The sequence below is a fragment of the Vigna unguiculata genome, chromosome 10 (genome assembly GCF_037176805.1).
Source record: "Vigna unguiculata cultivar grain cowpea cultivar isolate G323 ecotype 2 chromosome 10, ASM3717680v1, whole genome shotgun sequence".
NCBI lineage: Eukaryota > Viridiplantae > Streptophyta > Magnoliopsida > Fabales > Fabaceae > Vigna > Vigna unguiculata.
Genome location: NC_140801.1, coordinates 46,261,900 through 46,276,650, shown reverse-complemented (window position 1 = coordinate 46,276,650; position 14,751 = coordinate 46,261,900). Strand labels below are relative to the sequence as shown.

At 29.9% G+C, this 14,751-nt stretch overlaps 1 protein-coding gene and 1 non-coding gene across 2 annotated transcripts; one reads left to right on the top strand and one right to left on the bottom strand.

Annotated features, from left to right (window-relative positions):
- The first annotated feature begins 7,852 nt into the window (after window positions 1-7,852).
- Window positions 7,853-7,923, top strand: TRNAG-GCC (transfer RNA glycine (anticodon GCC)). Its single transcript has one exon. It is a non-coding gene; the product is annotated as a tRNA-Gly (tRNA).
- A 1,982-nt stretch (window positions 7,924-9,905) lies between these two features.
- On the bottom strand, window positions 9,906-14,751 carry LOC114167447 (putative pectin methyltransferase QUA3). The gene is made up of 7 exons (XM_028052542.2): window positions 14,100-14,751; window positions 12,733-12,936; window positions 12,435-12,645; window positions 12,085-12,346; window positions 11,493-11,861; window positions 10,889-10,984; window positions 9,906-10,423 (listed from the first exon to the last, which is right to left on the bottom strand). The coding sequence occupies exons 1-7, from the start codon at window positions 14,526-14,528 to the stop codon at window positions 10,216-10,218; spliced, it is 1,779 nt and encodes a 592-aa protein (XP_027908343.2). The 5' UTR covers window positions 14,529-14,751; the 3' UTR covers window positions 9,906-10,215.

Below are 14,751 nucleotides of genomic sequence, written 5' to 3'. Positions count from 1 at the left end.
AAGTTTTTTACTTAATATAGAAACAATGCATTCAATTAGACAAAAACAAACCAAATTATTCCTCTCTCAAATAAGAAATAAGATAAAATGTCAAAACAGAATTACTATTCTATTCCTGAAGAAACTTTTTTCTATTTTTATATCTCAAATTAATGATCCAACCATTCGAAATAACCCACCACCCTTGATAATTTGTTTTTAGTTCTTCTTTCATGCTAACAAATCTAGTTTAATCTCTTTACTTAAATAAATAAAAGGAAAATGATTTTTTGACTACTAAATTTTAACAACTTTCTCTTATAACTTTAGGTGTCATCTTCTAAGTGATTTTCCATTTTTTTCTTTTTCTCATTCTCAATATTCAAAAACCACATAGAAGATGACATATCATGTTGTAAGAAAAAGTTGTCAAAATTTAGTAGTCAAAATATCATTGTCTACCGGTAAACTAATTATTATACCGAAGAAGAATTGACTGAATTATGAATTTTAGGTTCACTTGTATAAAGTTTAAAGTTTAAGTATATATAATTATATAAAGGGTTAAATACGTTTTTAGTTTCAGAACTTTGATCCAAACTTAAAATTCATCCATGTTAACTACGATACATTTTTGTCCCTAAATTTTAAAAATAAATGAATATAGTCATTTTAATTCAATTACATTAATTATTTTTTGAGGTGTCAAACGCATTTTTTTGCAAATATTGAACCAGAAATATGTTAAATGATATAAACAACTTCAATACTAACATGAAACATGTTCTACACATAAAAAAGGTTAAAAGTACTATATTCATTCATTTTTAAAATTTAAAGACCAAAATGTATAAAAATTTCAAACATGGACAAATTCTAATTTTTTATCAAAGTTCAAAAAATAAAAAGATACTATCACTTATGTGACAGACAAACATATAATTAATTTATATTAGTATATAAAATCATATTAAATTCTTTAACATAACAAAAATTGCAAATAAAAACATAAAACCTAAACAGAATTATAAATTGAATATCACCATTCTCATTCTCATCCATGGACAAAGAAAAATACTTATAAAAGAATTACTATTTTAAGAACACTAGGTATGATTGAACACCAACATCTCACATTTTGCTCTCATCTTTATTACTACTCTTGCTGTTCAACAAAAGAAGATCATATATACAACAACTATATATAGTTCCAACAGATAGAAATAAGTACTCAATAACGTGTATTGATACAGGTACACATATCCCTATATATGTACGACTTGACCTTTTTAAGAGTGCCCTAATTTGTAGGTCATTGTTCACTGCCATAGAAGCCCAGCTATAATAATCCTTGCTTTATTGTTTATTTCATAAACAGACAAAGGAAAACTATATAAAGATGAATAGTTATTGATTTGAGATGGTATAAACTTCAAAACTGGAATGAAATATGAAGAAATCGATGGAATGGAATATGCTGACACCCTGTTGTTCTGGTTGGGAAATTGAAACCACAAAAACTGAATAATAATAATAGGTTATTGCATAGAAATAGGAACTCATGATAGTGAAGATATATGTGAAGGTCTGCGTTGAGTTTTCCATTCAAAGAGCAACAATCCCACATGACCTTTTCAGACCAAAAGTTGTGTGCATAGGAAATAGACAGCTTCATCATCTTTCCATGCTGTGCCTTATCTATCTTAGATTTGACTATTGTAAGAGAGAGAGAGTGCAATAAGCTTTGGTTATAATGGTGTAGATCAAGGACCACCAAGTTTTGGTTAATTAGTTTGCCTTTTTCTGCTTGTTTTTATATGCATGCATGACACTCTTTTCACCTTTCACCGTGTTGAGTCTAAGTTTCATATCGAGTATTAAAATACAAGTTTTGAATATAAAAAGACACATAAACTCATTGTCTTAAGGTTTTATGTTGAAGATAATATAATACTGACTCATGTCTCGTTGATATTGTATTTCTGAATAAGGAAAAAACCAGTGAGCTTGTTGAAGTTCAAGTTTCTTAGTAGCCCCCACCTTGATGATGTTCCAGCCTATTCTCTCTGCCTGTTTCTGGGTGCAACAAATGCTTTTAATAAGGGCCAGCCAAATTTGTAGTGTTTTATTTTGCTTCCTGATATCTGATGAAACTAAGATGGTTCAAACTCTGCCTCTGAAATTTTCTTCCTCAACTGATAATTGGTATAGCTTAGGATCATTAATGATCTATGATGTTGTTGTTGTTGGTGTATTGTTGTAGTAATATAGTTGTGGTTTGATCCTTTATGCACACAACATCATGTGAAAACATAATGACCCGTAGGCTCCTATAGCTAACATTATGCATACACCCCATTTCTTCTTCTTTCTCAAAAATCTTATTCGAGATGTAGTTGTTTTAATGCAGAACATGTGCATCTGTCTCGATTTCAAATTTTTATTGGTTTATGATCGTGTGGAGAACTAAGATCTTTTCCTAAATGTTTCATTTTAGATGATGATATAGAAACATCCCACTTTTCACTTAACATTAATCTAATACCAATGAAATAATATTTTTATTTTAAAATATAAAAAATTTGGAATGAAAAAATTCAAAAAGTAAATTATTATTTTCTATTACATATTATTAAGAAGTGACTTTTAAGTATAATTTAATTCTATAAAATCTAATCTATAAAATCTAATCGTAAAATAAGGTTTATATTCATAGAATAAATTTGTTTTATATCTGATTGATATGAGATTAAAGATTTAGTATATCATATTTTAAGATAATGAGATAACATTAAATTAATGTCTTTGTTTATAGATTACAATTATGTTTTAGTAAAACCAACAAGGATCAACTGTTTTATATATGAATTGTTTGATTGTAGTATTAAATTGTGTTTTTAACCAAGTTGAAAAAATAATTGAAGAAATCTAGGGGTCTATATGACAATATATGCATAAAAAAATTTAAGTTTAATTTTGAGTGGCATGAATAAATGTATAGCGAAGTAGTATTTTCCATCATAAGTAGGTTTATGAAAGGAGATAGATATTGCAGTGAATTAAATCACGACAGAAAATTATTGTGGACACTTTACCCGATTTAATGTTTGTCTGAAGAGGAACAAGTGGAATTTTTTTTTTCATCTTTTAATTTAAATGGATTTGAGATGATGGAAATGCGGGGTGTGAGATTTTGATTTCTATCATGAGGTGAAAAAGAAGATAAAATCAACATTTGAAAATTTTCCCTGTTGGAAAAAGATTTTGATTTCTATCAGGTTAGGTTTTGTTTTTTAAAATTTTTTACATTTGTGATATATTATTTAATTTTCTCATTTTGATGTCAATATTTTTAAATTGAGACGAGAAGGAGAAAAATAATTGAACCTTAATTTATTAATAATTTAGTAAACACAATCCATTATGTTTTTCGCTTTACACTATTAACAATATTAACAAAATTAATTAATCAATCCAATAATTATGGATTTAAACACCATTTAAAATAGTTTAAATTTACTTTAAATTTTAAAAAGATATAAAAATTAAGACAAAAATTAAATATAATTAAAGTATCTAACGTGAAATCACGTTAGATAATTAATATTTTGATTTACTTTGATTTTAAACAAAATTCAATTTTCTTCTATTTAAAATTCAAATAAATTAATTAAATTTCAATGATTTATTTTGTTTTTTTAAATAATATTAATAAAATAAACTAAATTTATATAGAAGTATAAAATTACATATATTAAAACTTTAATTGTTTTTTAAATCTGTGTAAATTGATGAAAATTATTAAAATAAATTTAAATATTATTTGAAATTTTATAAATTAATTATTTTTAAATTTTAATTCATACTCACTCATAAATATAAATTTTATTATAACTTAATAATATTACTTAACTATTCTTTCTTCTACAACATCATCCAATTTTATTATAAACATTTCATCTTAACTCTCTTTCCTCCTATTTTCTCTTAAATCAATTAAAATCATTTTTTTATTTTTTTTACTTTCACCTCCGATCCAAAAACATCACAATGGATGATCTTTTTAAAGAAGAAAAACATTATGAGAGAATGAAAAGTTGAGATTCATTGTCTGAGAAGGTTGAGACACTCATAACACAGATGACCTAAATAAGCATGTCATCATCATTCATGTGTTCATTAACATTATTCAAAGCATTGACACATGGAATATTAAATAGGGAAACAAAAGGTGAATCAATTTTGAAGTCATAAAATACTTTCTCCAACTTACATATGCCAATCATATCTTCCTTTGACACATATATATCCTTTATCATCACAAAGAAAGTACACAAATTATGATTTCACAACAAACCACCAATGTCAATGCCAAAGTTAATTATGTCTCCTGCTAATCCTTATTATTACATATTCTCATGTAATAACAACATAAAATTCACCCCAACTTGATATACACTAAAAACTATTGAATCATAATTTTGGTTAAATTAGTGTATTTGTTGGTTAACTTAGTATTTGAAATTACATATGTCAATCGTAACACATCCAAATATTATATAACCATTAAAAAAAATCTTCTTAAACTCTCATAACCATTATGTGACATAGTTATCATGGAAATACATGACATCTTAAACTTTTTTCATAACAACAATTATTTAGATAGTATAATATTTTAGTTAAATTAATATAATTATAGATTTATATTTAAATAAATAGATATGAAGCTGGTATATGCAATTTTACGCTGTATTCTAATGGGAGGATTTACTGTTTATGTGAGATGGAAATAGAGGATTAATATGTGATCACTTTGTTCTTTTGGGATGATAAAAGGTCACGTTGGCGATGATAGGAAGATTCATTCCAAATGCAATACCTTGTGCAGGATGAGATTAGAGTGTGATACATTTCAATTTACTAAATTATTCTCTTATATTTTAGTTTTTTTCACATGATTTATTCATTTTTCCTAATTATGAAAACAACATAATAAAAATTAATAACACAAATAAAAAATTATTATGGTGATAATAAAAATTTATTACTTCTAAAATTATTATTAAAAATAAAATAAAATACTCATATAAATAAATTATTTCCTACCTTACATATTAAATTTATTTTCAAACTAAATATATTGTATTATTTATTTTTTATAAATAATTTTTTTTATAATTTCAATAAATCAATAAAATTTATAAAAATAATTCTAAATACTTCATATATCATTTTATATTACTTTTAACAATAAAAATATTTTGATAATCTAATTTTTTTATTTATTAAATTTTTATAATATATCAAATTAGTCTATACAATCACAAATTTCACTTTTTAAATAACTCTAAAATCATTTCTAACCTTTTAAAAGGAACAAAACCAATCTCATTTTCTGATCCTTCCGATCTGATCTCTTTCTCTGGTATCATTCTTCCAAAAAAAAAAACCAGTCTTAATGATGTATATGGATTAACACTCTTATTATAAAGACATTTCAGTGACAGTGGGAACAAACTTTTCTCTCTGTAACTTTTTAACGTTGGATTTTTGTTAAACATTGAAGTAAAAAGTGTTAGAAAGGTGAGAGAAATGACATGCATATAGAAGAATGTTAAACCTAACGTGCGCGTGTGGCACACACATTGAATGCATCACAAGGCAGTGTTGAAGAAGAAGATGACAAGAGTTAATGCTTCATCATATCTTAACTGTGTTTTCTTCTTTCTCAATGCCAACACATTTTGGGGACTTGTAGAGCAACTTTTACTGTTTTATTAACTTTAAAAATATTATTTTATTTTCGAATTGAAATTTTCTTTTAGAAATTAAGATTTGAAATATAATGTTTAGGATATTATTCTTAATATTTAGAGACTAAAATTATATTTTTCTTTCTTTGGTCTTTTGGGGGAATAGGTTTCTTAAAATTCATGGAATTAAAATTACAAACATTCCAAATTTTTACTAAAAACATAATCAACCAATTATAAAATTATTTTTGTTTCTTTACTTTGTAAGTAGGGAAATTATTAATGGAAGTTTATGATCAGGCTATTAATTTATTCTCAATAAATAATGTAGTTATCTATTCAAATTTATAGTGTAAATTATAGAATTAAGATAAGATTCCAGTAATTTTAACTTTAAACTTTGTTTGTGAATAGTAATTGTTACCGATATTATTAACAAAAATTAAAATAAATGTGAAAAATAATACATATACTTTTTTAGGTTACTTAATAAACTATTTTAGTAATTAATTTAAATCAGAACGAGAATAAATGAGTATGAATGAAGAATATATATATATATATATATATATATATATATATATTTAAATTGAAAAAATTGAAGTATTACTTATATTATATTTATCCCGTATTCGATTAATGGAGCTCCTCAGATAAAACGGAAATGAGTTTAGATGGACGTAGTATTCATTTTAACCTAGATTTTTTTGTAAATAATTAGATAAGTGTGAAAACTAAAATAAAAATAAATAAATTATTTTAAAAAAATGGTAAAGAAACAATAATATATCCTCTTCAATGTATTATTATATGTGCTCCCTCCACAGCAATAGTTTATTTCTAAAGAAAATCTTCATGTGATGATTTACTCTAAGTATTAAACATCAAACAAACATATTAAATATTTTGATAAGTGATCCAACACTTTTTTTCACTTCAAAAAATATTTTTTTTATAAAAAAAATAGGATATAAAAGCTTAACAATATAAGAATTGCTTTATGAAGACTCGATGTTCTTATAAATCCACGTCTTCATTAATCTTTTATAAGATAAATCACATCACACTTATATCTCTTTATAATTTTAAAAAAAATATGTATCTCCCAAATTTTTGTTAATGAAATAACACTTACAGTCTTATTATTTAAATTTTAAAAGTATTTATCTCTCAAATTTATTAATAAATCTTTAATTTAATAAAATAATTTTTGTTAATAAAATAATACCTTTATTATTATTATTATTATTATTATTATTATTATTTTGCAAAGGATGTAAAGAAAAAACAAAAATAGGAAGCTCATATTAGATGCTCCCAACAGGGCTCTGCATTGTTGCAGAGCTTTGAATTTCTGCAACAAAAACCAGTTGCAGATGCACTTCTCTGCAGTATTAATTATGTTATATGAATTTAGATGAAAAGGGTAGAAATTTTTGCTCAATAATTTGCCTTCCCTTTTTGTTTTTATACATATCTCATGGCCCTGTGTTTCCCAATCTTCAACCACCTTCAACTTCCTTCTGCACCCAACTTTTTTTTGGGATCATGTTTCCCAGATACTCTTTATAATTAATTCACTTCAATCACTTCACAGATTTTGTTGTTATGTGCACTTCGTTGTGAACAAGTTCAGCAATGTTCTTGGCCATTATTACAGTTTAGAACAATATCAGATCATGAAACCTTTACCTGAAAGCTGAAGGGTTCTTGTTTCATGAGTTGGGACACGTGCACTACCAAATCATGATTTTAGTTGGTGTGGGACATCAAATTAAAATCAATTTCAACCATGATTTCGCTTTCTTAATTTTTGTATATTTCAGTCTGCATGTATCAGCATAGTAGTAATATAACACAAATGAAACATGATGGGTTTATTCGGAAAATATTATATGATCTGAGTTGAGTTTATATGAGGAATTGAAATCACTTTTTATCTGAAATATAATGAAATTTAAATTATTTCCAACGGTGTATACTTAACAATGTTATAATTTACCAAATCAAAGCAATTAACTACCTATGTTTCATTCATGGCCTATTCCATTTGACAACGGGTGGTAAAACATATTGTGCTTATATAATACTTAAATTCCCAGTAATGAAATCAAAAAGCACCAGTGGTCTAGTGGTAGAATAGTACCCTGCCACGGTACAGACCCGGGTTCGATTCCCGGCTGGTGCACACTTGTGAGAGCTGTGATGATCAAAGCATTTGATTGAAGAGTCGGTCAGTATTCATCTCCAACACGTAGATGAAACAAATGCACACTCTGAGCTCTCTTTTTCCTATGGTGTCTAGTCTATGGTCAGTGTTCATCTCAAACATGTAGATGAAATGAATGCATTACCTGAGCTCTCTTTTTTTTTTTTTTTTGTGGAAACTACGATTAATGTCATGTAAAATATGTAGGACTATCTAAATGAAAATGTGAGTTTTTTTTTTATTATTTACTTGATAGATGTAAGATATACATATTTTATATATGGTTTGAAGCTAAGTTAACTTAATTCATTGTTTTAGGTTCAAAAAATTAAAAACTTATGGGTTTTAAGTTAATAATTTTTTACCTATTTGAATTTAATATTTAAATTCTTAAATTGTAATAATGTATTTTTATTTTTTAAATATATAATTTTATCTGAATTCAAAATAACGATTTTGGAAAAATCTTCTATATCTAATGTATAGCTAGCTTGTTATCTTTTTATGGGCTTGGTTTTAGTTTGGTCTCAAGTGAATTTTGTTATTCTTTAATAATATTTTCATGTAATGGTAAATTATAGATATTTTTAGGGTTTCTTGTGAGAGCTGTGATGATGAGTTTCTGTCCAACTGAGGGGTCAGTTGTTAGTGATCGTTCACATTTCTTCTCCTTTTTATAGATACAGAACAATTCCAAACAATATTTCCAAAGATGAGAATAAATAATTATGGAATGTTATTGGGTTTGAACTAACCCTTTGTTTTCTAAGTGACTTTAGAATTAAGTCTATGCAAAATTAGTTCAATAGTTTACTTGCGTTAAAAAAGAATATTGAAAAGTGAAAAGATAATTTTGTAGAGAAAGTCATCATCGCTAAAATTAGGGTGAAAAAATGTATCTGAGTTCCTTAGATTTATTCCGAAGTTCTTCATTTAAAGAACGAAAAATATATTTTATAATTACATTTTTCCTCTACAGCTTTAATTACTTTTTCTCCACATCTCCCATTTGAGACAAATGTGATATATTTAAAAATTGATGTATCTTTCTTTCGGGTAAAATCTGATTTCTATGTCTTTTATTAAAAAAATAATTGTAACTTCTTATTTGGATTAACAACTTCTGAAGTTTTAAACTTATACGACGAACAAAAATAAATAAATTTATAGAAAAAGATGATTTTACTGTACAAGTCATTATTGAGAGGATTGTACATAATATTTATAATTATTAATATATCTTTTTGAATAATAAATATAGGAAATTAAAAATTATCTTTATATAAATTTTCAATTATTTATCCGTAAATTACCATTTAACAAAAGCATTAAATGAGAAAGAAAAATAATTTATTAAGATGAACATTAAAATAAACTTTTGCTTGAAAGTGGTGAAATGTCTAAACATAAAGATTAAATATATGCTATGAAACTTAAACTAAAACAAGTGAAACTAAATTAAAAGCAAAAGACATGCAATTATATTTGAAGAACAAAATAAAATAAAATTAGAATGGTGAGAAGACATATATAGCAAGTGCACTTTCAATGAAGAAGAAAATAAGATAGAATTAGAATGGTGAAAAGACATACGTTACAACTGCACTTTCAATGAAGAGCAAAATAAGACAAAACTATAGTTATGATTTATTTTGTTTTGTCTATTTTCCAAATGATGAAATAAAAGATTTGTTTCATGACATTACAAATATTCAAATAATATGATGACATTTTTAATCAACTTCAGTCCAATTCATTCCTCTCTATTATGTTCTGATCCACTCTGATCCATTTTCTATCATCAAACATTGAGCACAATTTTCATAAGAAAAAACAATGACTAAAGCTTGAAGAGCACAGCCTCTACTGGGAATCTTAGAAAAAATGTAGTTGTAGTTGGAAACAAAATCAGGGAAGAAGTCTTCATAGACATGGGAATTAGGGGTGAGTTAGATAGCTAATTAGATCAGTGATGGATGTTTTCAATAAATAAACAATGATAAATAAAAGTACTGAATTACAAGTTATCCTTATGGTTATAGAGAAAATATAACACTAGCTTGTGCTTTCCATATAAAACTGCACAAAATCCTCACATCTTTTTTCATTTTCTCAGATCCTAACCTTACTCTCTCTTTATATAAACACTGAACAGGAAAGGAAACTGCATCCTTTTGATGCACAGATAAGATAGCCTTAAAAACCGCATCCACCGAAACGGTGAGAAGGAAATTTTACCTAAATGACGCAGCTATGTTAGTTGGATGAACATTAGAGCTTCCACAAAGTCTTGGTTGCAACTAGAATGTTCTCCCTGCCGTGTGATTCGGGTTCTTTATTATATATAGTGGGCTCCCACCTCACTGCACGTGCAACACGAGCTACTCTTTCAATTACTTCAGGGGTATCCCTCACCACCAAAGTTCCTTCTGGGCGTAAAATTCGATCCAATTCCACCATCAAATCAACAAGGTTACATCTGCAATGAATTAATGAAGCAGTCAGGGTGAGTTTATAACTTATGTGAATAGTTTCTCTGCAAGGATGATACAGTATGACAAATACTCTCACTTTGTGTTTGCTAGCATCTGAAACTTAATAGAAGAAAATTGGAAATCTAGGCAACTTAGAACTACATTTGACTTTAATCTTTTGTTTATTAAGTAGTAAAACCATGACCGTAAGAACATGCATACTTTACTTTGGTACAAAACTAAGATGAAACTAACGAGCTACAAGTCAGTTAATGTAGCAGCAAGTTTTTGCTAACGTTTTACCCAATTGTTCGTGTTAACAAATATTTGAAAACAACGATTGAAATTTAAAATTAATAAACGAAAATTCCATCACATTATCAGGACCCCAAATAGTCCCATGACGAATATGGAAAATGCAGAAGAAGCCGGGACTGTGACTTTGAATTAGCACTTCAGAATGAAAATACCTGTTTTTGGCAGAGGCAGGATCCTTTATAAGTGATTCAATGCTTGTTGCATGGATCAGATCATAGGTGCGAGGATATGTTGAGAAAGGTTCACACCTGGGAGCATTAATCAAACAACTCAAATTTCAAATATTTGTACATTCTAAACGCTAATGCACGTTCAAAGGCTCTACCTAAAAGAAGGATCCTAATTAACAATCTAAAACAAGAGGTGAGTTACTTCAGTTTTCATTTTTATAATAAAAACTAGAAAATTATCACTACTTTTTTAAAGAGCATAGAAAAGCACAAGATAAAATATAGAAGTAGTAAGCGCCAGGAAAAGAAAAAGCCACTAAACAAGTCAAACTTCAGAACAGGAATCAACTTGTAAGCAAAATAATTACAGAAACAGAAGTCGAATTAAATAGTCTACAGTGTAACGGTAAGAAAAATCTTTATCATCAAGTACAATGATATTTCCCACACTAGAGTAACTTTTAAGTCATATTAACACTTGTGAAGTATATAAGGTAAGGTAAACCATTGACTAACAAAAGTGAAATGATAAAACAAAAAGGCCTTTTAAGAGAAACACATGAAAAATATGCAGCATAAAACTTACCAATCATGATAGACTCCAATAAGGCCTCTATCAAAGATTGCATCAAGAGTGGGTGGCTTGTGAGATGGAACAACATTCATTACCCACACAGGATCAGAATTCAGTGCTGCCGCAAAACCCCCAAAAAATGCATTCATGTCCATAACATTGCGTATAGCTGGAGTCCCCAACTTTATTTTTAGAGAATTCTTATAGAATGCAACTCTTCTTACCCATCGCTTAGTGTCAGCCTCATATACATCAGCACCATTTTTTAGGATCGTGGACCTTACTGGAGGAGCAGTGAGCCTTTCTGGCCATTTGGAAATTGTACCAACAATACCTTTGACAGAAGACATCCTAGTGACACATTTTTTCAATTTGAAGTACCTGCAAAATAAATCATCTTAATTGCGGAATCTCAATTAAACACTATGAGAAGTCCATACACAAATAACAACAGCATTCTCCCAAGTGCCATTACACCATGTCCGTATGAAACAAATGCGTAGCAAGCACAAACAATGGATGTTAACACATTATCAATGTCAACCAATGTGAAGCAAAGACAGTTGGAGGAAAAATTAACTAGCAATAACCTACTGGAAATTACCATGCGATATTTGGGTCATCTGAATCATCACACATGCCTAGACCAAATTCATTTTGGTTGGGGAGACACGTGTCCATTGCTGGCTTTTTCCAGATCACAGTATTACCATCTACAGCAATCAGTTCATAACACAAAGCTCTTGCCACAGCCTGAAGATCTGACCATTCTTTATCTTGCTTAGGCCACTGAACAGGGGGACCAGAAATGACTAAATATCCACCAGGGCGAAGTAATCTGTCCACTTCAATGAAATAAGTTGCATCTGCAAGGCAAGGTTTCTGCATTAGGCTAGTGATGCCTATTTAGAAGATTGCAAGATCTGCAAAGGTCAGCTTCGATAATGAACTTACTGTAGGCTGTAAAAGGGATTAAACACCGAGAACAATGGACTAAGTCAAAGCCAAATGCAGGAAATGGTAGTCTGCGAGTACCAAGCATGGCAACAAAAGCCGGTATTCCTCTTTCAAGTGCAAATTGTATCTGTGATTTGTGTGAATCTCTTGGAGCAAAAGACATGGTTAATATGTTTTGAGCTAGTAAATATCCTCCAAAACTGGCAACCTGTAAACATGAGAAAAAATTTTCATGCTAAATAACAACAAATTTTAGTAATAAAAGGTCTCAAGGAAACAGTAAAATAGATCCTACCCCACATCCCATATCAAGAGCAGTCCTCAGAACACCACCATTCATTGGAATGTATTGACCAAGTTTTTCAATATACTGCTCTGCTCCATCTGGAAACATTGTGCCACCTCCAGGAAATATAAAGTACGGACCTTCAATCTTCATCCATCCCTGGTGACCTTTCCTGTCAGCAATCTTGTTGTATGGCATGTTGCTATACCATATCTACAGAGATCGCATGAGTGCTTTCAGAAAGGTGGATCACTGATGACAAATATCGAAAACATTTTTCTGAAACACATAATTGCCTATGTCCTGGACGTAGACAGTTTTTTTTATATCGTAGGTTGCTCCAAAACTTGGCTTCCAAATAATTTTACCAGCATTAAAATTATTAATTATTTTTAAAAAGTCTCTGCTCAAACACCAAAAAATTTACTAAATGCTAACAGTTAAACGAAACCAATCACATGCCTGAAAACACTAAAAAGAAACTCCTATCTTCCAAACGTGAAAATTATTCAGTTGTCAAACACTAACATAATAGCTCCCTTAGTAGAACTAGTGCAAAGCACCATAAGTGAAAAAAGTGTCCTTCTATTGACTGCCCTAAAATAATAGGAACATTTTATTAGAAATTTCCTGCGGTTTTATTCCACATTCTACTCAAAATATAGAGCTCTAATTGCAATGTACTTATTATAATGCACAGCTTTTTACTTTTATACTACCATTCTCGTAAGATTGTTAACTTTTTGTATTATCCATTCTATAAGTTTTTTTATGCTCACAACAGCTCTCAGTCAGGAGTTAAAGACTAAAGCTATGTTTGGATAAAAGTTAGAAACACGCTTTTTGAAATCAATGCACATTCCCCAATTCCCAGATACAAAATGAAGAAGAAAAAGATTATAGCTTCAAGAGCGAAAATACTTTAGAACTCTAAATATTTACATCCAAACATACACTAATATGTTATGTTAGAGAAATTCATTTAAGAAATTTCTCTAAACGAGAATCTTTTTTTCCATACACACAATCTTAGGGATAAATACTCCACATATTTAACTATGCCAATTATATCACCTCATATAGGTCAGACATCTAGAGTAGTTTCTAATTAGTTAACAATGTAAAAATCTCAGTCTAATAATGGCTATATACTGACACTTACAGCAGTTTTGCACTAACATTCAATAAGAATTCACCTCTATGGTAATTATTATAAAAATCCACAAACTTCCTGATATGACAGCATAACACTGTAAAACTATTTTAAACTTTATATAACCTATTTTCTCAAGCATTTAACACACTTGTAATTAACGAATTAAACATCATTCACCAACTTTGTATCACTTTCTCACGATTAAGAACACTGCACATACCTTATGCAAGCTCTCCGGCCACTGCACCGACACCTTGTACCCGGGGGGCGGCGGGACGAGGCAGAGTGGCGTGTTCTCCAGCGGCGGGCAGTGCCTCTCTCGGTAGTAATTCATCTCCCTGCTCAGCTGGCTGTTCAGCCTCGGATCCTCGCACGGCATGTGGTCGGCGGTGTCGGCGGGGCAGGCCTCGATCACGAGCGGCTGCCCAGCCTCAATGGCCGCCGACACGCGGAGGCGCTGAAGCGGATCGGAGGTGGAGAGGTGCAGCGTCTGGCGGCCTGAGGAGGCGAGCGAGTCCCCCAGGGACGTGAAGACGAGGACGAAGAAGAGGAAGACAAGGCCGAAGAACGCCGCGGTGACGACGTCCAGCACGCGCCACTGGCGAGGGCCACCCACGCGCTTTGAGGCAGGGAGGTTCACGTGACCCATCGGAAACCGTATTGGATGGGATCAAAACAGCATTGGGGTATGGCGTTTTGGAGCTGGGCGCGTTGATGAATGCAAGTGGGAATGAATGAAAGTGAAGAAGGGTTTATTGGAAGATGAAGAGTGTGAATGCTTTATTGTTTTGCATGTGTTGAGATGAGTGAAGCTCCTACATCACTCTTTCACCGGTCGGCAATCTGGGATATAGATCTCATTGCAACACCAC